At 40.9% G+C, this 26,977-nt stretch overlaps 1 protein-coding gene across 2 annotated transcripts in view; it reads right to left on the bottom strand.

Moving 5' to 3' along the window:
* LOC109955829 (transcription initiation factor TFIID subunit 4) overlaps positions 1-26,977 on the bottom strand; it is a 107,297-nt gene that overhangs the window by 57,864 nt on the left and 22,456 nt on the right. For both annotated transcript variants that reach the window (XM_020592358.1, XM_020592359.1), the window contains 5 exons: positions 26,050-26,259; positions 19,920-19,995; positions 18,682-18,796; positions 10,540-10,709; positions 2,458-2,588 (listed from right to left, as the gene is read on the bottom strand). In XM_020592358.1, the coding sequence (XP_020448014.1) occupies positions 2,458-2,588; positions 10,540-10,709; positions 18,682-18,796; positions 19,920-19,995; positions 26,050-26,259 (702 nt within the window). The remainder of the gene's footprint in view (positions 1-2,457; positions 2,589-10,539; positions 10,710-18,681; positions 18,797-19,919; positions 19,996-26,049; positions 26,260-26,977) is intronic.

Genomic DNA, 26,977 nt, shown 5'->3' with positions numbered 1-26,977 from the left:
TTATATTTCCTTAAAAAAAAAATGCTTTAAACAAATTAAAACACATTTGCCAAGACTGGGTGTGATTTACTGAATGCACATGCTGTAGCCTGTGAAAGAAAAATTCCTGTTTACCTATACTAAAATGAACAACCTTTAGTTAGTGTGAAATAAAGAGAATTGAGATAGATATGTCCTTTGTATTTTTATTTCTATATATATATATATGAGTTTACACAGGGTTTGGAAGCATCAGAAGAAAGGAATGTGGACTGATAACATTCATGCACATGTGCTTCTCATTAGACAGAAGTCCTCATCCTGGTACAGAGAGATACTCTAATGAGGGAGTAGATCTTTCAAGGACAGGTTACACTACATCTTGTTACTGTGCAAAAAAGCTGAAAGTTCATATATTCAGTGTGACAAAGTTCAACTCATTCTGATGCATACTAAGTTACAATTTAATGCATAAGGAGTAAAACCAAAAATTGCTTTCACAAGCCTTGCCAGGTGTTATTTTGGCCCTAACAGATGAAATGCAGTATTGTTATAACATACAGCTCCCATACAGCAAAAGCACAATGGAGTACCACCACCATTAAAATCTATGATTATAACACAATATTACAATAACTAACCCAGACATGCCCTGCTGATAAGCATAAAAACTACACATCTGATTAAAGCAAGAATCCAAACTTTGAGACAGGGTTCAACTGGAACAACCAGTCTGAACAAATCAGCAGACATTAACACACTAACTTTTTCTGGTTGCAGACAATTCCCGTCTTTGCATCAAGCATCACCTCCCACTTGGGAGAAGGAAAGGCAAGTGTAAAAACAACTTTTGTAGGTCATCAAAAGTTAATAAGATAATTGCTTATTTCACATGTTTGTGTGAGCATGTCTCCTCTTGCACTTGATTTGTGTATCACTCTCAGTTCTGTCTGTGTGCATATCAGCTCTGTGTGTGTGTTTCCATGGATGAAGGATGAGAGGAGCTGGGTGGCTCAGAGCACAAAGACACATCAGAGGAGGCTCATCGCCAGCTCCCCTCCACTCCCACCCTCCTCCTCTCTCATCCAGCTTCCCTCCTCTTTGTTGCAGCGCTGAGCCTGCACTCTTGCCACAGCTCCTGCCACCACAGCCGAAGCCTGGTTGCTCTTTAAGGCCGCTTTGTCTTTTGGTCTTTTCTCTTCATTTTTTTTACGCTGATGTCAACAGAGAACTTCGTGCCTCTCTCACACACACTTCATTTTACAAAACCACAAAAAAGGAAAAGAACGAACAAAAAGAAGAAGCAGCACAAAACAAGATGGGGACAAACTGTAGCGATGCTCTTCCTCCCTTCTCTTCTTCTTTTTAAAGTTCCCCCTGAGTTCTCCCAACAATCGCAAGATTTAGTCTTGTAGTGGAGATGGATTTGTACTTTAATGTGCACAAGTTAAATGTGGTTATAGAGTTACATTCAAGAGATAAAGTCATCAATAGCGAGAAAAGTATGCAGGTGTACACAGACATTCTTTTGTACTTCAAGTTTTGATTGACTGACCAAAAAGTCTGAGCTCTCCTGTTTATCAGCTTACAAGCAAAGAAAAAAGATTTTTCAAATTATTTTTTATAATTTTTATGTGTTTATGTCAGTGATACATTTGCCTTTTTGTCTGTAACAAAAAATACAAAACAAAGTGCATTTGTGTGCATTCCACTGTGTGTCTGCGTGTGTGGGAATGTTAGAGCATACAAACATAATCAGTTTGTGTGTTTAAGAACGTGTGTGTGTTTCAGTGTCCCGAATGAAGTTTGTTTCCAAGTTTAAGTGAAATTAATACCTATCCCCTCCATGTCTTAATCCAATATTTACTGGTTGTTTTCTGTAATTGTCTGCCCATTTATGTGAACAGCTGCTCATGTGCATGCCGACCATTTTAATAAGGCTAAGCATGACATCATATGGTTTTGCTCTGTCCCACAAAACAGTGGACACATACCTGTATGTCATTATCTTCTCTTGCTAATTCAACAGAATGGAAGCTTTAGTGTTTCTTAATTGACACCTGATTAAATAGGTTGGCAATGGCTGTGTGTTTATGACTGGGTGTCACAAGGATTTTATCAGTTCTGTTACTGCTCACTGATGTTAATCAACGCTCTCAACACTACTGGCATTTCTCCTGCCTTATTTATGAATAATTCATGTACACAAAAATAATCAAGTTGCTTTTTCTTTTTCCAGAATGTGGAAGTAGGAACATAAATCACCAGTGTTTTAACAAATGTTGATGGTGTTTTTTTTTATAAAAGTTAATGACCACAGATTTGTTTCATATGATTTTTATATTATTTATATATGAGTTACAAAGAAATGCACTGATGGACTTTAGCACTAATGTTGTTAGCTGAGGACATACAGCATCTACTTTGTGGGTATGTGTACGTGTGTGGGTATGTGTACATGCATTCTTCCTACTGTACCTTACAGGAGTCCAGTCGGTGCTGGGCGATAGCGGAAACCTTTTCTACCACAGTGCGAAGTCGTGACTGTGTGGCATGAGAGATGAATGTCACTGCCTCCATGGGGACATCAGTCACTCCAAACTTCTTGGCTGTGAAGGATACAGACACACACACACACACATGTTTAGGACAAGATGTAAGTTTTTCCAAGTGGCACAGTGGTGCAGTGGTTGAAGATTCTAGGTTTGAACTTGCAGGCTGAAATCCATGCATGCATGGATTTCCTCCAGATGCTCCAGTTTCCTCCCACAGCCCAAAGCTTGCAAGTTAGATTCATTGGTGACTCTGAAATGCCTGTACGTCTGTCTTCACATCTCAGCCTTTTGATCGACTGGTGACGCCTCTAGGGTGTACTCAGCCTCCTGCCCAGTGTCACCGGCAACCCTCAAGGATAAGTGGGCACAGCTAATGAATGGATGAAACTTTTCCTGATCAGTATATCTTTTATATCAATTTGTCACATTTCTGACAGGTAGATTTTAACACTTTGTTTCTCATCATAATTACATTCCACTTCCACCTTATTATTTATAAAAGGAATAAAAAGGTAGAAAGTGATTCTTTATTATCACATCACTCGCTTCCACAATTTGCCATTTTGAGAAAAACAACAGCTAAGCAGGCAGAAGGTAACTGTTCCTGAGAGGAAGACACAAATACAAATACACACATAATAACTCATTAAGAAAACACACAGACAAGCAGAAGACCACAACCTTCAGTCAGTGGCTCCACTGAGACACACATAGACACCTACTGTACTCATGCACACAGTCACACAGAGCAACTGTCTGGATAAGTATATGCAGTTAACTCCCAAAATAGGGCTCATCACACAGAAAAGTTCATTTGTTTCACAGCCCTAGTGCAAATTCCAAAGTGGCTTTAGTAGCTAAGCTCCTTCAAGTATGTAAACGACAGTGACCATGTCTTTTTGTAAGAGAACAATAATTTAGTTTCCTTGGAGCAAAACTCATCTGAAGTCATAACAAAAGAGAGGAGGACATACATTGGTAGGGTGACTATCTGTTTCCAACTTTCTTTTAAATTATTCCATTAACATAATTTTCTCTCTGGCGCCCTTTTAAGTAAACCACACCAATTATTTAAATCAGCTGAACAATGCATATACTCCGTACTTGCACAAGCTTTGAAATGGATGGAGGGAGCCCTGTTAGCCTTGTAATTACAGAAGCAATAGAAGAGGCAATGTCACAAGGGTAAAGAAAAACAAGACTTCCTAAAAATAAGATCTTTTAGTGACAATGTTTCTGAGAACATTTAGGAGACATAGACAGAGAAACATGGTTCTGTGAACAAAAAGACATTTATCAACTTGAAATGACAGAAACCTTTCAGCTTGAAAAAAAAAGCCTATAACAGAACTAGAAACAGACTCATGAACTGGGCAACTTTAATATTTAGTGTAATTTCTATGAGAAAGACAGAACAAAAATCACAGGAGTTACATGCCTGCAAAATAACCTACCTTGTAAGTGGCCATCAATGATCTCAAGCTGTGTAAATGTTTTCACTCTAGGTAACCTACCTAACTAGGCTGGATTGCTGCAAATTCCAAAGCAGAATTGGTCTCAGTGCTACAAAGGGAGCTGCAGTACTCAGAAGAATTGGTCTCAGTGCTACAAAGGGAGTTGCAGAGATACAGTTCATTGAGAGATCATGAAAGAATTACGAAGACAATGAACTGTTCAACAGGCACATCATAGATTATCATAATATGTACTATGTATTTGTATCATTCACTAAATCTGCAAGTCATGTACAACTTGCCTGGATATTATATAAACAACTATCCAATTTTAAATAACACTAATTATTCTTATGCAGTTTCTGCTTATCATTTTCAACACAACAGATAACATAAAACGGTCAGTCAATACACAACCTGCATCGAGGCCTAGTAACTTGACTAGTATAGAACTGGCTGGTACATGTAACAACAAGGGTTCCCCTGAAAAGTAGCTGGAACAGGTGATGAATGGCTCCTCTGTATTAGCTTATATCTATAATCTCCACACCTATGTGATTCTTTCTTCTTCAGACCCACTGACTAGTTTCCATCACACCAAGCCATTTCCTTGTTGCAGTCCACGCCCATCTTCAACATGCATCACATAATGCCAAAAATAAAACACAGCTCTTTCCTTCAGCAAACAGGGACAAATGGTTCTCAAAAGCTACAGAAGCAACAGCTCAATCCTGTACTCCCAAAGCAAATCCCAATGACCCGCTTCGTGATCAGTTCTTCCTGAACCAGAGGCTTCATAACCAGAGTGTCTCCATTCAGACACGGTGACAGCACTCCCTGGCAACTTAAGCAGTTTGATCCTCTCCCAGTCTTTGTTTTTTGAAAGTACAGTTTCATTATTTGTAATTTGTGGATATTCTACAGTTACTGTGTTTATTTGTTCCAAGAGTTTAAGCATATACAGTATTTTCCTTGATAAATTTGATTTGGCTTGACTTGCCAACAGCAACTGAATTCAAGATAGATTTAAAAACAAAACTGAGCAAACAAAGCAGGTGATAAGTAAAAGGACACTTCTTGGCAGTAATGTCCAATACAGGAAAGCTAGTAAGCTAGACTAGGTTAGATAAGGTAAACGTAGAGCTGTCTTGGTGATAATAATCAGCAAATAATTTGTAAAATATGCCAGAGACCAGACATGTTGTTTCATGGTTAAACATACTCCACTGTTTCTGATGATAGAAACAGAGATATTGGAGTTTATGTCTTACAATTGGAAGGGCGACATGTCTGTGTGTGTACTGAGTATGGCTTCCCTCAGTAGCAGGTCTTGCTAGTTTCAAGGTATAGTTGACATGATGTAGGTGGCATTAGACTTTTTCTTTGTTTTACAAGTTACTCACATACATCTAGCAGAAAAATCAAACCAATTTTATTGTCAATACTATTACTTCAAATTAAGCATTACATTTTGGTATTAAGATATATTTGAAGGCAAAATTCTACACATGAATGCTTAATATTATATTTTCAGGTCTCAGCATTTGATTAATTTGAATTATTTCCAGCAGATTTAAGAACCTGTGTGATATTTTCAGGTCTCAGCATTTGATTAATTATTTCCAGCAGATTTAAGGACCTGTGTAACCCCTTACCTGTGTGATTTATGCTGCATATCTGCTTGTGTATCCATCTGTTTGTCTGTCTCTGTGTGCAAGTTTATGTGATCAACCCACATGTATGTAAGTGATGTATGTGCTCAGGCGTGTGAGAGACCTCCAGGTTTGACTGTGTTCTGGTTCTTTTTTGGGGGGTGGGTCAGTCCTGTTTTGCAAATTCACAAGCGAATCCCGCTCCCTCAAAGACACAGAGATACAGTGAGGAACAGAAGTATTTGAACACCCTGTGATTTTGCAAGTTCTCCCACTTAGAAATCATGGAGGGGTCTGAAATTCACATTGTAGGTGCATTCCCACTCTGAGAGACAGAATTTAAAAAAAAATTCAGGAAATCACATTGTATGATTTTTAAAGAATTTATTTGTCTTTCACTGCTGAACATAAGTATTTGAACACCTGAGAAACAGCAAGAATTCTGGCTCTCAAAGACCTGTTACTGTGCCTTGAAAAAGTCCACCTCTACTAGGCCACTCCAGAACCTTGATATGCTTCTTACGGAGCCACTCCTTGGTTATCCTGGCTGTGTGCTTTGAGTCGTTGTCATGAGCCACGACCCATCTTCAATGCTCTGATTGAGGGAAGGAGGTTGTTGCTCAAAATCTCACAATAAATGGCCCCATTCATCCTCTCCTTAATACAGTGCAGACGTCCTGTCCCCTTCGCAGAAAAGCACCCCCAAAGCATGATGTTACCACCCCCATGCTTCACAGTAGGGATGGTGTTCTTGGGATGCAACTCATCCTTCTTTTTCCTCCCAACACGATGAGTGAAGTTTAGACCAAAAAGTTCTACTTTGGTCTCACCTGACTACATGACTTTCTCCCATGCCTCCTCTGGATCATCCAGATGGTCTTTGGCAAACTTCAGACGGGCCTGGACGTGTGATGACTTGAGCAGGGGAACCTTCCGTGCAATGCATGATTTGAAACCATGACGGCGTAGTGTTCTACCGACAGTGACCTTTGAAACTGTGGTCCCAGCTCTCTTCATGTCATTGACCAGCTCCTCCCTTGTAGTTCTGGGCTGATTCCTCACCTTTCTCATCATCCGTGATACCCCACGAGGTGAGATCTTGCATGGCGCCCCAGTCCGAGGGAGACTGACAGTCGTCTTTAGCCTCTTCCATTTTCTAACAATTGCTCCAACAGTTGATCTATTTTCACCAAGCTGCTTGGCAATTGCCCTGTAGCCCTTTCCAGCCTTGTGGAGGTCCACAATTTTGTCTCTGGTGTCTTTTGACAGCTCTTTGGTCTTGCCCATGGTAGTAGTTGGCGTCTGACTGACTGTGGGGTGGACAGGTGTCTTTAAAGAGCTCAGACAGGTGCTACTAATTTAGATTAATGAGTGGAGTAGAGGTGGACTTTTTCAAGGCACAGTAACAGGTCTTTGAGAGCCAGAATTCTTGCTGTTTCTCAGGTCTTCAAATACTTATGTTCAGCAGTGCAAGACAAATAAATTCTTTAAAAAATCATACAATGTGATTTCCTGAAAATTTTTTTTTTTCGTTCTGTCTCTCAGAGTGGGAATGCACCTACAATGTGAATTTCAGACCCCTCCATGATTTTTAAGTGGGAGAACTTGCAAAATCGCAGGGTGTTCAAATACTTCTGTTCCTCACTGTATGAGTGGAGGTAGAGATTTTGAAGAGAAAGGTGGCACAAGTGTTTATTTGGAAGGGATTAAAAAAGAAGAGATGAAAGGAGACACGAAGAGACATAAAGAGGAAACTAAAAGAAGGAGGTAGTAGAAGTGTGGGTAGTAGTGGAAGTAGCAGCCAGCATCCTCTCCTGGAATCAGTTTTCAGAAAAGGAAGAAAAGAAATAAAAGGGAGGCAGAATGAGAAATCAGTGTCTCCACTAATTCTAAAATAAAAAAGGTAAGAAAAAGGAATAACGTGCAGGAGGAAAACTATTCGCTGTCCTCTGATAACAAAACAGGCTGAGAACCCATCTTTCTTTGGGGCAAACAGAGGGCAGGGAAAGTCCCAGTGAAGTTGTAGTGTGATGTTTAGTGGTAAATGAGAAAGCAGAGCAGAGCGGATGTAGGTGCCTGTACAGTGAAGAGGAGCAGCCAAGGCTCTCTGACCAAGTCGAGCTGGCAGGCTGGGGGAGCCTCCCGCGGACCGCCGTCAGTTGGGAGCACGGAGAGGCCAATCACTGACACAACATAGCTGCATAAATGCCACTTCCCCAGCAGGGGGCATCCATGCCTCCTGCCCTGCATCATGCTGTGTGCCCCCTCAGAAAATATTTATATTTCTAAACAACCCCTCTGCCCCAAGGTGATGGGATAAAACAATTATGCCGAGAGTCCACATAAGGGAGGCCTCTGTGCTACACTAACAATACTTAAACTGAGATAAACAAAGATGAGGGCACTAAACTCACCGTCACGTAGAATTGCGCAGTGTGTTTTTTGATCTGATGCTCAGAAATAAGATGCTAGATACAGTTTTATTTTGAGAAATAACGCTCATTATACTTTTTCACAGGTTTCACTGTGCAGCAAGAGCCTGAAGTATATATCAAGCAATAAAACTGACTGCCGATAGCAAAAAGAGGTAATGAAGACACTATCACTGTGATATGATGCTGCAAACAAACCAAGGCCTCCACGCCGGTATCAATTAGCACATGCAGTCATGTGAGCTATCAGTGTCAAAACCCAGTAAAAAGAAATAAAGAATCAAAATCTCACTGCCAAGTCTCATTCCTCTAAACTCTGTTCCTTTAGTCCAGAGGACAATCTGACAGCCAGCCTTCAAAAGACAAACCCATAAAGTATTTATGCGTCTGCCTGGGGTCCAGTGGGTTCAGACGGCCACTGAAGAATTCATTAGAGGTGAAAAAACTGTTAAGTATATCAAATTTAAACTGAGGCCAAAAAAGAAAAGGCTCAGTCTAAACCACTGATGGAGAGAGTATCAAAAGTGTCTTTAGTGCTGACAATATAAATACAGAAACAACATGTTTTTAACACAAAGGACAACAAATAGCGATTTCATCATGACTACAGCCTGGATTTTCAGCTGTGAATTGTTTTGTTAGAGCAGAAGGGTGGGTGGAAGTAAACTGTAATAACATTAAGATTTTTTCCTGCAACAGATATAGTAGTCTATAACTGCAGTTAAAAACATCTAAGACAGTGATTCTCAACTGGGGGATTGTGGTACAAAAGTGGGTTGTTGGTCCATCCTGAATGGATGGAAAGTGAATCTTAAGCAAGTCAATTGGTCAAAACACTTTATTTTGAAGTGTCACACAGCACTTTTATTTGGAAGTATTGTGCCCTACTGTAGATCTCCACAACATGGTGACCCAAGTTTGACACTGAATAAACGTGGTTTTACTTATACTGTAGTTAGACAAGGACACAAATCAGACTGTGCTATATATCCAGCAAAGTAGTGGTTGGCTGATTAGTGATCAGTCACATTTTGCAACCAAATTCATTTAAGGTACAACTATATTCAAAGGTTGCACTGGATGCGACTGCAAAATAAACAACTTTATGCACGAACGACTGCTATCACTGTAGAAATGGTGGACAGACATAACAATGCTGTCATCACAATGTCTCTCTGCAGGTCGGTCACTCACCCATCTCAGGAGGCAGAGACTTCCAGTCTATCAAATGGGTCAATCCACACTGACATGCGTCATCTCTGGACCCCTTTTTACAACTCAAATCTATTTTTTCCTTTGGTGCATTTGAAGTGTAATTGCCCCAGACAGCTGCTTAAATCAGGCAGATCATCTGTTAGCCTGTTTAAGTGCTGGAAACTTTTTCTTGAACCTCTTCTGAAGTATCAAGCTCATGGTGTCACTGTGAGATTTTCCCATCGTTTGTATGTATTTTGGATGTATGTATAAGGATGGATGGAAGAACAGAAATTAAAACCATAATAAAACCATACATATAAAGGCTGCTGATTCCTTGCTGATGAGGTTGGAATCAGTGTGGACTGAACTGATCAAACACATCACGCATATGGGCCCCTCACATCTAGTCAAGTCCCAGTTTGAAGTTAGTAGTGGCTGAAACCATCAATCCTTCTTTAAGTAGTAAACTACCATTAGCTTTAGCCCAGAAATGAGCTGGCACTTAGCCAGGCAAGTGAGAGAGCTCAACTGTGCATGAACATTGCCAAAGAGTAGAAATTCTTCTTCAGAATTAAAACAGCATACAAATAAATCACCTACACAAATGGCAAAGCATGCACGCAATTCATTGGTTTATACTGTATTTCAACTGAAATACCCTCATCATTAGTGTCATGATATTGGGATTATATATCAGCCATCAGCCACTCTACTTTCTAAAACATCAGCACTGGCCATTGAAAAACCTATATTGGTTGACCACTACAGCAAAGTACTGGCAAACAACAGCAAAGAGCTGTCGAAACATTTTTAATGACTGTAGATTTGTACTTGATTTCAGTAGGCCTTACTGGGATATGTGTGTTGAAATAACAACTGATGGTGCAGCCTGCATGACTGGTAATTTCTGGAAGGAGCACTGACTTGGAACGGCTACATGAAACTACGCGAGAAGATAGCGAGGTAGTAGGAGTGGAGACCGTAAAATGTGATGCTGATTCTTAGCCTTTAGAACTCACAGCATATTTACTTTTTAAGTTTTAAAGAAATGTAATTTCTTCTTGCAAGAAGGCTTATGGTATTTCATTGTGTTTTAAACCCAGTTGTTGTTAATTCTAATATTCTGTAAAGTAAAATTCAAGGTGTGTAAATTTAGCTTTTGTGTGGTCCTTGTTTTAATGGCTAAGGAGTAACATGGACCCTTGGGATGGCCCAGTTGAGAACCACTGATCTAAGACTTAACTCTCAAAACGTTTTTCACTTATCTGACCTGTTTCCAGAATCCGTCGATGTAACAGTCCCGGATGGAGAAAGGCCTCATCTTTACATGAACGGATCTGTGTTCCCACTAACTCAGAGTTGGTGGCAAGTATCCGTGCGCTCTCCTCATTCAGGTTCACTCCAGCCATGGAGGCCACATCGTTGATGTCATCGTCATCCCTGCAAGATGAGAAGATAGGATAATATGGAAATATATGGAAATCATGACTTCCTAGCTTAACATACATTACAAACCTTCTTACACAGGGAACAGCCTCAATGTATTAAGTGTTCTCTTGGTGTTTAGGATGCAATGATGTTTGCAGATATTGTACACAGATGTTTTATTTGTGGCACATTTTATGTCTAGTGTTTGATTAGCATTACCGATTTTAAAATTTTAACACATCTTGATCATCCATCAACTCATTTCAAAGTAGACTGGAGAGGCACAGGGTACTTTTTATAAAAAAAATTAAAATAAAAAAAAAACAGCACCAGTTTAGGGAAAATTTAAGGTACAGTTCCTAAAGTCTTAGAATGTGGCACACTGATTATGGGACCCCATGGCATGCAGGGAGAACGGGGCTGAAGCTGTCTTAAGGAATTATGTTGTTGTCGCATTAGTGACTTCTACTGTTTCATCTACGCTGGGTCTTTCTACTCATTCCTATATTAGCAAAACAAGAGCATTAGTGCAGGGGTGAAAAAAAGTGTAATTCTGCTCCTCCTTCTTTCCTCAGAGTGGAAAGAATTTATCCACTATTGGGAGGCGACAGTGGTGCGGTGGGTAGAGCAGTTGTCTCCCAACCAGAAGGTTGAAGGGTCGAATCTCGGTGCCTACAGTCCACGTGTCCTTGGGCAAGACACTGAACCCCTTCCCTTTGCCCCCCCGATGGTTAGAGCCATCAGTGGAGTTGGCACCGCAGATGGCTTCTATACTGGAAACAAATTCCTTGTGTGTAACATACTTGCCCAATAAAGGTGATTATTATTATAACAAGAATTTATTTTGGAGTAAAAGGCTTGTACCTTTCTCCACATCTAAATATGTATGTCCTAATGTTATCAACATATATTCCCTAAAATCTGTTGGATAGCCTGTTTTTATTCATGAATATTTTCTTGAGTTAAGTTATGCATTGGTTTTGTTATAGCAGGCTATACTTTGGCCATAATGGCACAGAATTCCCATTCTAGGCTCTATTTGTGCAAGCACTCCGAGAGGCGAAGATGAAGAGCATTTGGACGCAATTTAGCACAGTAAGGATGCTCCTGAGGATTGGCACTGAGCTCTGATGAATCTAGCTATATGCTAATGTCAACAAACTCGATTTACACAACACTTGCCACACTTAGCAATATATTTTCATGAGAAAACAGGTCATTTTACATAGGCTTAATGCTGACTTCACATTGTTAACATTTCATTGCATATTATTTAGCTGAGACATACAAGAGGATAAACACGTAGAAATTGTGTCTGGGTCTCTGCATTTGACAGTCAGCAATGTCCACACATCCTTTGAAGGCAGTAACTTATTCGTGAATTGAAACAATGGCAAATTCCTGCACAATTACTGTACTTGGCAAGTGATGATTCTGATTCTGGCCTGAATTAGTGGAGTGGTGACGTGTTGTGCTTACAGGACTGGCCCAGAGTGAGCAGCAAATGCTTTGACAGAGGGAACAAAGAGCCACGGGAACACACACACAGTGGCCTCTTGCCACTCACTGGCTCACCTCCACAGTCATTTACGTTCATGCCAATGAGGCTGGTTGTGATAGAGCAAATTGTTTCAGGCATCTGAGTGTGGGCACACCATCAGCCAAAGCCACACCACTGAGGCTCTCCTGCTCCTTGGTGAGAGAGCCGATATGAAACTTGACACCACGATGGGAGGTTGACAAAGACGATTAGAGCAGCTCTCTGAACCACAACACCTCTACATTCCCTCCTCTTTTCCTTCTCTCATCTAGTGCTCAGAATAATTATGCCCTTGCTGGGACAATGTACTCAACAAAACAAGCATGGATACATAAGCTTATATCTTGTACTGCACCACAGGCTGTGCACCCCTATTCATCATGTCCTCATGGATAATTTGACCTGTCCTATATAGAAACATGCCTAAAGCTCCACTCAGGCAAAAAAGGTAAAAATACACACAAACTTTACATATAGACAGTTTAAAACTACGTGGTTAACACAAATAAGTGACTGATTGATTAACCAACCAGATGGATAGTCACAGCTATATAAACACTACACTGACAGCTAGTTGTATAAATTGGAGAAAGGCCTGCAACAATCACTGTTGAATGTACTAATTCTATTTTTGTGAAGTCAATGCCACAGGCACATTGCACACATAAAGGCTTAGATAACCATTTAAAAATGTTTATATACTCAGATTTGAGAATAAATGAAAATGCTTTGCAATATGTTAAAACTGAAGCAAAAAACTGTGTCATATTTGCACACATCATCTCTCTTACTCAGGTACCATAAAAGCCTTAGATCACATTATCTAAATGAAAAATGTCTGTTCAAAAACAAAAACTGTAAAGTTTTATTATCATTATTATTGTTCAAGCAAAGCTAGAATAACTGGGCTAATAGTTAAGTATTTAATTGTAGTATCATATAAATAGTAGAAGGTTAGGTTCATCCAATCTTTAGTGTAATGGACATAACAAACTCTAAGAAAGGCTATATTCTCAACTATATTAACTAGTATAGTTCCTGCAAACTGCAAAATATCTGGCTTTAGTCTATGTATTAAGTATCATTTGCTTATGTATCTGTCCCTAAAAAAACATAAACATAAATGTGAATTTGTATTTTGTTATTTGGCTTCGAGTGATTTGTTCATATAGTAATAACACAGCTACAATGGGGACAGAAACCCAGTCAAACTAATAAATCACCATAAAGTTATATTGAACAACAGGCTTAGCTTACATAAACCCAGAGAAGTATACTTTTTTACATTTTACTACAGTAGCAACATAGCTTAATCTCTGAGAGAAAATTAAGTGCTGCTTTATTTTCACTGGTCAGAATTTACAGTACAAGTAGTGTGGATTAACAATAAACTACACTGAATCTACTGTATAACACACTGGCGGTAATACACAGCAGGGAGATTAATGAAGTGGTTACAACTGTATGGGCACATAAAACATCACTCGGTATCCAAGAACACTGGGAATATTATGAATAATAATGTTTCTTTTTCTTGGAAGGTCTGATTTGGGACTGCTGGGGCTCCAATCAAATGAGAATGCCAGAGAAAGGTCTGACATTAAAAGGAGGGAGCAAGATATGAAATGCAAAATATTCTCGCCTATGTCTCTGTGCTAATAAAGCAGCAATGTCATTAGCTTCCACGGGAAGCTAATAGCAGCCTCGGAGTTATTGGTTCGGGTTGGCACAGGGACATGGAGCTGGCGGTCACATGAATACATATTCATGTCATTTCCATATCAAGCTTGCGTTTTAGGGAGGGCACACCATAGGTGGAGGGAGGACTACATTTGCCTCTTAGAGGGTGTGTGTGATGATCAAGCCCCCACCCCCACCCCCCCAGTCCTGTGGATAAAGGTCTTGGTGCCCAAGCAGGGTGCCCTGATTGATCCCTGAGACTATCACCCAGACTATGCAGGCTTGTTGCACCCACACTGTGAGGCATGGACCATGGGAGAAGTATGTCCACAATGCAGCTTGGGGTTCACTGGGCAGCTGATGGGATATGTGTTCATGACTCAAACTGATTGGTGGCAGAGGTGGCACAAGTTGACCCAATAAATTCAGCAGCAAACTACTGCTAGACAACTTTTATTAATTCAACAGACCACCAACACACAAGCTGTAATTATTCACAAATATATATAAAAAAAAATGGCTAGGTATAATGTAGATGATGTTCTGATGGAGGCGTAAGCCACGATATTTTGATTTGATGTGGCTGTTTTATATTATACCAAACTTCCCTATTTTTCGTTCAGGCACTTTGGAGCACCACCACTTTCTTCATGGAATTTTGGAGCATCTTTACTGTGGTACCCAATCAGAAGATAATTTAATCTTGTGGCTGCCATGTTTCCAAGTCTTTGCATCAACAGTTTTTGGGAGGTCACTTTTATGTCCTAATTGAGTCACATTTATTTGTAAAGCCGTTTTAAGCAAAACAGGCAGATCACATAGCAATTTACAGAGCAACAAAGGGTAACCACAAAGACACAATGAATTTACTTTACTAGTAAATGATGGAAAAGGGCTCATGGACTATTACATTTACTGGCAACAGTGATTGTGAACAAAAACCTTTGCTCCTTATTTTGCATGTGTATGTCCTTTCCATGTGAATATGCAAGTGTTTGTGTGTACAGATGTTTGTGTCCACCATGGAGGACAGGGTTGGATTTGAGAGGCTGAGGCTCAGCTCAGAGGTTGGCAGAGGACTGGGAGCCTCGGCTAGTTCGTCTGTGATTAGAGCGGATGCTGAGTGTTTACAGAGAAATTTTTTACAGAGACAGCTGCTTTCACTCTATACTGTAAACTACACACAAACATGCGCACACTGACTTAAGAACTTACACAGAAGGCTGTAGCTATATTGGAAACCCCCACAAGCCCCGCTGTGTATGTGTGTGTTTGTGCTACAGCTGGACAAGCTGGGACCAGTGGCTCAGAGTGACAGTCCCCGACTACAGCTGGACACGATGCATGCTGGGTGGGTGACAGGCTGGTGGATGCTGACCGACCAGACTGGCTGGTGGATTTTCTTTTTCTTTTTTATAGTCAATATGATGATTTGTGACATTTTCTCTATTTGTCTCTCAAACTTTGTTGCTATACATGTACACTGCCATCATGTCAAAAAGACAAAAAACTGATCTTCACTGTATATCGGCTTCTCACTTTCACACTTTTCATAATGTTTCTGCAACATTCTCTTCTCTTAAGCCTTTGTTGCAACATAGACTTTCAAGAATAAATCCGACCTGACTTGACTATATTATGCTTATGAGATGTTGTGGGTGCTGAAGATCAAAATCAGCAGAAACTCACAGGGGGCTTTTAACAACTTGTAAAGCAAATATATCTTCTATTATTTCCCATTGTGATTTACAGGAAACACAATAGCCCTTACAGGTCAAGTCATTATGTCCATGCTGCAGGTGTCTGGATGTGGTGTGAAAAAATAATGGCATCTAACAAATCACCTTGCAGCCCTGGACTCTGTTCTAACATGTTCTGTTTAAAGGGTAAGAAAAACTGCAAACAATAAACAGTGTAGGAAACTGAGGCACTGAGAGTTACACCAGTAACCAACTGAGGTCCAGTTGAAGCCTTAACAAGCAGAGTTGCATTCAGTTTGCAGGATATACTAAGAAATAGAACCACATATTGTGTAGCTTGTTTAACACAAAAGTGTAGACCAGGTAAACTTTCACCTGACGTGAATACAAGGAAAATATACAACCAAATGTCAATGACATGCTTCTTCCATGACAGCAGTGCTGTGAATTATTGGGCTTACTGTATGTTGAAATCAGTGTGTTTGTGTGTGGAGGGCCACTGTGATCACCGCCGGGGGAAAAAGGTTGTCAGTAACAAGCGAGCCTGACAGCTTAATTACCAGCGCAGCTAAAGATTTATTGGTTTATCAATCAGAGCCCCGAGCACTGCCTTTACCCTCAGGAGACAGGAGCCATTATCATGAACCCGTTGGCCCGTGTGGCCTGCACTCTTATTGCCCCAGCCCGGTCACACTGGGGCAATCCTAATCCCCTGCTCCTATCAGTACATGTGTATGCACACATTTGATACATTCACATAAACAAATGCAGATATTGTTAGACTCTTAGGCTATACACATGTATTTATGTGCACCCAAACAGGGACACAAAAACACAAACAGAGGCAAAACAGGGGCATACATGCAAAGATATACACACAGTCATGGCCACAAATCTTGGCACCCCGGCATTTCACATCACTTCTCCCAGAAAATTGTTGCAATCACAAATTTTTTGGTAATCTCATATTTATTTCTTTTGTTTGTATTGGAAAAACAAAAAAACTGAGAAAAAGCCAAATCTGATCCATTCCACATAGAACTGCAAAAATGGACTGGACAGAATTATTGACACCTTTTCAAATTAATCAGAAACAGTTGCACTTCAAGCATGTGATGCTCCTTTAATCTGTAATGAGACTCACCTGTATCAATCAACAGGTGCTGGCAATATAGAAATCACACTTGCAACCAGTTAAAATGCCGAAAAGTTGATGAAATCACACTTGCAGCCAGTTAAAATGCCGAAAAGTTGATTAAATCTTTGTGTTGTGTGGACCACACTGAGCATGGAGAAAAGAAAGAAGAGCAAAGAATTGTCTGAGGATTTGAGAACCACAATAGTTTGAAAAAGCCTGGACATTGTTAAGGCTCCAAGTCCATCTCCAGAGATCTGGCTGTTTCTGTGTCCACTGTGTGCAACACTGTCAAGACGTTTACAACCCGTGGCACCGTAGATAATTTCCCTGGACATGGACGAAATAGAAAAACAATAACAGATTGCAACAAAGGATTGTTCGAATGGTGGATGAAGAACCTTGATTAACTTCCAAACAAATTCAACTTGACTTGCAGGCACAGGATGCAACAGTGTCAGCTCGCACTATCTGTCACGATCTGAATGACAAGGGACACTATGGTAGGAGACCCAGGGGGCCCACTGCTGACACAGGAACATAAAAAGCCAGATTGGAGTTTGCCAAAACCTACCTGAGGAAGCCAAAGTCCTTCTGGGAGAATGTCCTGTGGACAGATGAGACTAAAATAGGGCTTTTTGGTCGAGCACATCATTCTACTGTTTTCAGAAAACAAAATGAGGCCTTCAAAGAAAAGAACACAGCCCCTACAGTTAAGTACAGTGAAGGTTCGTTGAGGTTCACACACTGGATGTCTTGACTGTGTGTATGGCATTATGAAATCTGAAGACTACCAATGAATTCTGGGTCACAATTTTGGGCCCAGTATCAGAAAGTTGGGTCTCTGTCAGAGGTCATGGGTCTTACAGCAGGACAATGAACCAAAGCACCAGAAATAGTTTCAGACAATGAGCTGGAGAGTTCTGAAGTGGCCAGCAATGAGTCCAGATCTAAATCCCATAGATCACCTGTGGAGAGATCTCAGAACAGCAGCTGGAAGAAGGAACCCTTCAAATCTGAGAGACTTGGAGCAGCTGGCAAAAGAAGAGTGGTCCAAAACTTCAGTGGAGAGGTGGAAGAAACTCACTGATGGTTACAGGAAGTGATTGATTTCAGTTATTTTGTCCAAAGGGTGTGCTACCAAATATTAAGTTGAGGGTGTCAATAATTCTGTCCAGTCCATTTTTGGAGTTCTGTGTGGAATGGATCAGGTTTGACTTTTTTTTCTTTGCTTTTTGTGATGTTCCAATGTAAACAAAAGATAGAAACATGGGAATTCCAAACAATTTGTGATTGCTACAATTTTCTCAGAGAAGTGGTGTATTATCTGACAGAAACGCAGGGATGCCAATATTTTTGGCCATGACAGTGTATGGCACATACACTCTCCATATAAACAAAAAAATGGAAAGACTTGCACAAAACATGGACTACAAAGGCTAGCATGTCGGCAATGAACCTTTTATGTTTTGAGACAAAAGCACAGCTGAAGCAAAGAGACAGAGAGAGAGCAAAGCTGGAGGCTAAATACCGTATGTTTGACTTTACCAAAAGGCATTTTCAGAACCGCATGCAGAAATTCCAGTCATCTGGACACAATTACCTTATTTCTAAATTAAGATTGAGCTCATTTCTAATCCTGTCGATGAGTTGTGACACTGACTCAAGAGGGGTGATGGTGAGGGTGATCTACTGCCTGGCAGTGTGTTGCTATGTGGTGGGTGCAGAAAAACAGGACCACCAATCAACCAGCCAGCCAGGCAGGCAGCCAGGTGGCCAGGCAGGCAACTGGGATAGACACTCATAGCCTTAGCTGAGAGTGTAGCCTGTAGTCATGCAGAGGCATCCTAGTGAAATGCTGCCCCCATGTGATAGCAGTCAGGAACAACAGGCACTCTAAAGTCAGTCTCCTGGCAAGAGGAGATGTACCTGAAAGAACCTCCTCCGGGGTCATTGAGCTTGTTTTTCTGATTCCCAGTGATCTGAACAGCCAAGCCCACGGGACTTTTTCCTGCTTGGATGACTGCTCCCTTCCCCATTGTGCCTGTTAAAGAAAGGTAAAAAACAAAGAAGAAACACTAAACAAAGCAGGAAAACAGTAATGTTATCATTGAAGTGTCCCTTTCTATTTGCGTCTAATATCCTCCCATCCAACAACTACCTTCAACTATCTTCCTCACAGGGGTAGATGGAGACAGGGTGGGGGAGCGGTACCGTTGCTCTCCCCAGATTGGTGCAGAGAGCGTCACTCTGTCAATATCACTGCACTTCACTGGCTCTCCTTACACTCCTAAACTGCATCCTGCTCCGAGACACAGTTTCCAGAGAGGCACAAGGACTGCCAGAGTGAATTTAAACTTGATTTTAACAGGCATGTTCCTAGCCAAGAGGCACAGAAAAGTATTTTTAGAACTATCCCTGCATTCCAATTTATGGGCATAAAACAACCTACAGATCTTTCACTGCAGGCAATCTCAGGGAAGGGGGCAGATCAAATTTGTATGCACCTCGGATCGTACACAAGCATGCACACAAGCAGAAACAGGTACAAACACACACATTACACACACCACCTGAGAGCACACAGCTCTCTTCGGGGAGCATTACACCCGGTTTGGTGTTGGGGCGATATTTGTGGGCTTCTGCAGGGAGAGTGTTTGTGAATCAGTGTGAGTAAGCAGCAGCTCAAATGTTTGAGAAGGCTTTATAACCAGACAGGGAAAAACACCTGTTCTCTCTGTGGCTGTGTTTACACATCTTACAGCCTACTGAGAGAACATTTAGAGTTGCACTAATGCCTTATGTTTATGCTCTTTCGCTGGCTCTTTACTTAACCAGCAGGTCATACTGAGTTTGAAAATCTTGAAATATCTCTTTGCAAATACAGATTCACTGAAAAAAAATTCAGGACAGAAACAGAAGAACAGTGTGAGTCAGAGGACGTTATCAATGATGGACAAGAGAATCAGACTTACTAGAACTTTACAAAAGTATTTGTTTAATCATTTGTCTTTGACTGAATCTTTACTTCAGTGATGCACAACTTTGCAAAAAAATTTTCTGAGTGACACACACATGCAAGAAACAAAAACCGCAGATACTGAACATCTGATTGAATTCAAAAGAGTCAATCAAAATTTGTTGGAAAAGACCTTCTGATGTCCTACCTTGTACTCTGACAGACTGTGTGATCACCATGGGCATGCGGATGTGGCCACCGACAGTGCCCGCTGTCTTGATTCCCTGAGGGGGCAGGCAAACAAACAGAGATTTCTGTAGTATTTCAAACAGTGAAACAATTTTAAAATGAGAGTTGAAATTAAAAAGTATGAAAGTGCATGCCTGCTACACCACTGCTCCATTTTTACAGCATCCCTAAGAGAAACTGTTCAGGGGAAAATCCCCTCTCAGTCATATTTAGTTGTAAGAAATGATACAAAGACAAGTTAGTCAAGAGCCACTTGACTACCTTTTGTGGTCATTTCTATGCTATTCTAACATATTAAAAATGTCTACAGTATTAATGCAAGACAGATGCAGAATAAATACAAGAATGATGAATTCTACAATGGCTCTCTCTGGACATTATACTAAGAATGTGGAGATCAATTCACATGCATGAGGAGGATGGATTGCTTCACTGTACATGACCTACATTTGCTTGCATTTCCAGATAAGACAAAGGCAATAAGAAGTCAAGACCGTAGTGAAAAAGTAGTTTAGATGAAGGAGAAGCAGTAGTAGAAGGAGCAGGCGGGTGGAGGGGCTGTGCTGGGCTATTAGAGTCACTTCCTTCCTTGGAAGCAGCCACAGGACGAGCCCCAGGCTCAGCCATCCATTCCTACCAGTTTGCTTCTTGCTGCATATTTTTTAGCCTTGTTTTCCATTTCCTGACACATGCTATATTACTGTTCAAGCTACTGAAAAAAGACAGAGACCATTTTTCCCAGAGATCCACTGCAGGGGCCTGTGAGAATAGGAGGAAAGGGAAAAATGGATTCAGCACAGGCAGAGATAGCTAGCACCTCTGGCCAGCTGGCGACACAATTAAGAGAGGAAGAAGAAAAAAACTCAGGTAGAAAGTTTGGAAATTGGGGTGAAAGAGAAGACACTGAACATGAAACCCCTGCTCATCATTCATTTTTAATATTGATTTTCCTGTTTTTAAACATCAGAGTAACATTAAAAGTTTGATGTCATTTTATTGACTGCACACAATTTATTTTTTGAATAACTGCTAACATTCTTCACATACTTCATTTTGTGAAAAGCAACATTCATTAGCATTGTAATCATGCAGGATTTCCACAAAATCTGATCCAGAAAAATAGGATTTAAGACAATCATCCCTGCAATCCCTTGTTTGTCCAAATAATTCTACTAATATTTCCAAAGTCATGTGTGAAGACCACACACGTTTCACTTATGCGATTGGTAACACTGAAAATGCGCACACACATAACATGGACTGCAGCTTAACTATAGCTAATAATCAGTTGGCTGCACACATGATCTGTAGCCAGTGAGGCTGCAGCTTTTTATATTTTGCTTTGTTGGCTTCCCAGGAGATTTGATCTTGCTACATAACTTAAAATATGGCTAATACCGCATAATGAGGCTATACATTTGCATATGCATATACACTGTTGCAGTTAAGAATGAACTGCTGTGTAATGAAGCGTCCTGCATACTACTCTCCATTCATCCACTGTTCTATCATGTCTATTTGCCTCATATATCATTTGTCCTGAGGAAGTCTATGGTCCAGCAAGTTTCATTATAGCTTATGGTGTATTTTTTTCAAAGATCAAAATAAAGGTTTACATTGTAGCACTCAGGAGTTGATGATCACACATGTTGATGTGTACAAATAATTTTAGGTTGCAAAAAAATTAGACTGTGCTGATGAAATTATACCAGTCACTGGCATGTTAAACGTATTTCCATGTAGTATATACAGTAAAGGTAAACTCAAAATTATAAAAAAAAAACAACAACACCCAAAATAGCCAAAAATCTTCCAAGACTCCTAAACTGGAAAGAGGGTTCCAACTAACTGTCAAACCTCAGATTCTCAGATTCAGGAGGAACAATGTGGATTCCATCCTGGCCATGGAACAGTGGATGGACCTTTGACCCTTGCAAAGCTACTGGAGGGGGTGAGCTTGCCCGTCCAGTCTACGGTCTGTTTTGTGGACGTGGGACCCTTGCGGGGGTCTTGTGAGGGGTACTGCAGGGGTATGGGGTACCAAGGCCTTTGATATGAGCCATTCAGTCCTTATATAACTGGAGTGGGAGTTGTGTTTGTACATCAGGATCACCCTGGGTTGTGACTTTCATGGACAGGATCTCAAGGTGCAGCTGGGGAAAGAAGTGTATCTGGTTTTTGGACCTCAGAATCAGTTCTCTGCTTTTTACAGATGATGTGGTTATATTGGCTTCATCAGACCGCGACCTCCAGCATGCATTTGGGAGGTTTGCCCCTGGGTATAAAGCAGCTAGGAAAAGAATCAGCACTTCCACCACCTCTGAGGCCATGGTTCACTACTGGAAAATGGTGAATTGCTCTCTTTGGGCTGGCAATGAGTTGCTGTACAAGCGAAGGAGCTTAAGTATCTCAGGGTCTTGTTCTTGAGTGAAGGCATGGGGAAGCTAAGCTGGAAGTCAAAGATTTCAGTTTAGCAACTTATGTTCCAATCTACACCACAACAGAGGTACTGGAGACTCGGGTCGTGACTACAAACAGCGCAAATGAGTTTCCTCCATAGGGTGACTGGACTCAGTCCTAAAGATAGGGTGTGGAGTTTGGACAGCTGGAGGGGAATAGACCAAGAATATGCTGGAGGCATCATGTAGCTCATCTAGTCTGGGAATGCCTCGGTTTCCCCAGGAGGGGCTGAGGAATACTGCTGGGGAGAGGGACATGTGGACCACCCTGCTAAACCTGCTACCCGCACAACCCAACCCTGAACAAGCAGCTGACAATGGATTAACATTAAATTCACATTGTATCATGCTGTCAACAGTTACATTTGAAACATTTTACAAATCATTATGCAAAACTCTATAACCTTGTGAGTTAAAGTGTATAGAAAATAACTTAAATAATATAACTCCACATCTGCTCTATACTGTACATTTCCATACAACTACTTCCAAACTACTCCAAGAAACGTTTTGAATCCCACTATGGTTAGAGCATATAACCTAATTTAACTAGCTGTTTGGTTTCAGCCTGTCGATGTGATCATTTACTGTTTCTTTCTGTGTCTGTCTATGTTTTTGTACTTGCTACATTGTGAGGACCAAAAAAAGGTTTTTTATTTGTTTGTTTGTTTTTTGTTGCGTGTGTTTGTTGTGCTATATAGAGTGAGGGCATTTTTGGAAAGTGAGGACATTTTGGCCAGTCCTCACATTCTGAAAACAGCTTTTAGAGGGTTAAGAGTTGGTTTTAGGGTTCAGTTTAGAACTAGGTTAAGGTTAGGTATTAGAGTAAGGGTTATGGTTAGGCATTTAGTTCTGATGGGTAAGGTTAGGGTAAGTAGCTAGGGAATTATGTCATGAGTGTCCTCACAAAGATAGGAGTACATGTGTGTGTGTGTGTGTGTGTGTGTGTGTGTGTGTGTGTGTGTGTGTGTGAGAGAGAGAGAGAGAGAGAGAGAGAGCTTATACTGGTGTTGTATCCATGTGTATATGCATGTGAGAGGGAGATGGAGAGAGCCAGCGAGACCAGAGGCATGTTGTGGACATAGACTGTGGCCGCCACATTGCTTTAAAATTGACCCCAGGGCTGACCTAGTTACCTCACTTCATCCTTCAACAGTTAACAGATAGAGGGAGGGTGTGGGATGAGAGAGTGATGCGGGGGTAGATACAAACAGAGAATCTATTGGAAAAAGATGGGGAGAGCGTAGAGCAGGGAAAAGAGAAAAAGAGAGAATAACTGAGATAAAAAGCTAAAAAGGACCAGTGAAAGAAAAGAGAAAAGAGAGGGATGGCAGAAGGAGAGTGAGAGAGTGAGGGAAAGACTGAGAAAGAAAGTGTAAAAGAGAAAGAACATCCTCTAGCTCATCCACCCCTCTGGCTGGACCAAACCAATCTTTGTCTGACCTCACTTGACCCATTTGTAGATGTCTGTGCATAACTTTCAGTGCGCACACACACATGAAGAACACCCACACAACAATGATTGTGTGCCACAGCTATGAGGCAATTGAGGCTGCCCATGTCCAGTGTGGGACCATGCAGAACCCCTGGCCTTAATTCAGCTGTATACCCACCCTATCACTGACTCACAATTTGTGGGTGCTACTACACAGTACGTCATAATATGCTTCTGTATGAAAGCTGACATGCTGGTACATGCAGCTGGGATATTGAATAGACTGGTTTTCAATCAAAGGATAGGGGGATAGCGGGGTGCATTTCTGTCTATCAGTGTTTCTCTGATACTACAACTAAGTCATGATGCTTGGAAATCTTTAAATCAGAACCAATGGAGCATCAACAGACAGTTACTGTAGGTTTTCATCTCACTTTTTCTATGTTTCTAAAATTTTGATATATTAAATTTAAAAAGTTGTATAATCAAAGCATTTTTTTCTAAATTAAAAATCCAAAGTAATTTTATTAAATTATCGGTTTGGGCGTTGTAATTACATTATTTTTAAGATTATCATACTTGATAGCAAGTCAGAAATGTTGTTTGCCTACTGTAAATCTAATAACTAAATGTTATTTATATATCACCTTGCACAGATGAAGTGTAGGATTTAAAAGGTAGGACCTGAGCTGGGTTTGTGACTGTAAAGTTCCTGGGTCAGATACTTCTACTCAGCTGTCAGAGTCCTGGCAGGAGTAAACAATTATCATCAAGGTGCCTTTGATTCAAGTGCACAACCACCATCTGCTCTGATCAGTGGAGCTGATCAGTAGAACAGTTTGGTCTCCAAGGTGTGAACATGCAAGTTGAGACTGTGTCTCATTAAAGTCCATACCTAGAAAAATAAATATTTCTCTGAGGACTGTCTCGGTTCCTCTGTCTGCATGGACATCTGTCCAGCTTGTACCCTTTACAATCTGGCTTAAATAACTACACATATTTTACATTACATAAATACAGTAGGGCTGGGCAATGATTTTGAAATAGTCCTTACATAAAAAAAAAATCGACTACTTCATGCAACTATGGTTTTGTCTTTACAAACAAAGAGCTGCTGTTTTCTCTTGCTTTTACCAGCACCTGGAAACAACATGATAATGAGGTTAGTATATCATTTACTACAGCAGCAAATAGAAATAGCAGAAACATGCAGAGACTACAGCCATCAAGAAAAACGGTGACAGCACAACTGGGATAAACCACATGATGATAATGCATGTGAGCTGCTCGCTTGTCTGACAAGTATTCAAAAGGTGTATCTGACCACAGATACAGGGACAGCACCTAGAACAGAATCGTATGTGACGGTCACCAGCCATTATATTAGCATCTGAAAATGTTGTACAGTGCTCTTTAGATTAAAGCAATGCCAGAGGGAAATACTACTGAAAACATGGCAAATGTGCTTTCCACTGCCGCTGAACACCTGGGACTTACAGGTAAAGTCACAGCATGCACATATGATAACACTAGCAATATGGTGCTAGCCAGCATGGAACAGCTTGGGGGGGTGCATTTTAATTTGAAGTGCCGATCCCTAAAATACAGTACAATTACATGCATATACAAAAGCCCCCATCTTCTTCTTATAATACTTTACTTTGTACTGGTAAACTGAGTGTGATTCCACAGTGAGTCTGTGAGCTGGGTGTGACTAACTCACTGCTGGCTTTGTGACTCCCAGCCACGGCAATGTGGCCTGATAATTCAGCCTTGTATAATACTCATCAGCACACACACACACACACACACCACCACTAGTATCACCCCACAGTTCTGTATCCATCACACTCCAGCACTTCCCTATTGAATGTAGGAATATTTTATGTTTATGTTTTATCAGCATATAAATATTGTGTTTGTTGAAGTTTGTGACTTTGGTGAACATCAGATCACATTTCTTGACCAAATTATGCAGAAAACCAGGAAACTGCAAACAGTGCCATTACTCTTTCTTGCAACTTTTATGTCTATTTAATGGAAGTGTAATGTTACTCATCCAGCAAATGAAGCTTGTGTAATCGCTGTAAAGTCACTTTGGAATTTAAATGAACTGAAATATAAACTGTAAATGTAAACAGTATGGAACAGTATCTGTGCTGGGACACTGTTCCAGCTGTCTGCTCCATACATACCATGCCAGCTGTATGTCCAAGTGTTCCAGTCGGCAGTGCACTGGCACCTGTAGTGGTGCTGATGCTGTTAGGGTGGCGTATGCAGACAGCTGGCCCAGCCACAATGGCAGGAGGGGTGCCGCCAGGTGCTGGTTTGACTCCCTGTTGCATGGGCTGGGTTAGGGACTGTTGACTGTTTAGCAAAGACAGCCTCAGAGCCGGGAGGCTCTTCTGTTGAGGGGCAGAGAGAGGTCAGAGTTTGCAGTCTTAGAGTAAAACAAACATACATGAAAAAATACCATACACAGCTGCAAAAACTACCACTGCTGTGGTCATTCAATTTATTACAGTGTTATCACAAAAACATGGCTGCAGGTGGGGATCAGCTGACATTTGTGACAACACCAGTTTGTGCATTTTTCACACAGTGATTCATTTGGTTTTATACTTTACAAAAATATTTACTTCTAAACTAAAATTGTCTGATTTGATTTCAGGATAATGAACCTACTTTATGTTTACATAACTCTCTATAGGAAAAATGTCCATTAGCCACTTCTGATAAATCCACTGTCACAGCCGACCTAAGGAGCTGATGCTGCTCCATACAGACTATTCTAGGCAGATTTTGACGCAAGTCACCTAACACTGCATGACAACATGTGTTTGTGGCCAGGTTGGGAGGTCGGGTGCCTTGATCTGATGCTCATCACAGTTGGCTGGAGAAACCTGCTGGCTACTGGCAGGGACGGCTGCAAGGGGTCACTGTCACACACAGTCAGAAGGCAGGCCAGACGGTGTGCGTGTGTGTGTGAATGATTCTACCGTCAGGCCTAACCATCACTGGCCTTTTTGCCCAGGAAAGGACTAATTTAGGGGGTCAGTTTATGAAAATACTTGAGCTTAAAGAGCCAGGTTAGGGGATGATTTAAGGGTACAGGTTAGGGAG

The sequence above is a fragment of the Monopterus albus genome, unplaced genomic scaffold, assembly GCF_001952655.1.
Source record: "Monopterus albus unplaced genomic scaffold, M_albus_1.0 scaffold17.1, whole genome shotgun sequence".
In the NCBI taxonomy this organism is placed as follows: domain Eukaryota; kingdom Metazoa; phylum Chordata; class Actinopteri; order Synbranchiformes; family Synbranchidae; genus Monopterus; species Monopterus albus.
This window is presented reverse-complemented; position numbering and strand designations above follow the sequence as displayed.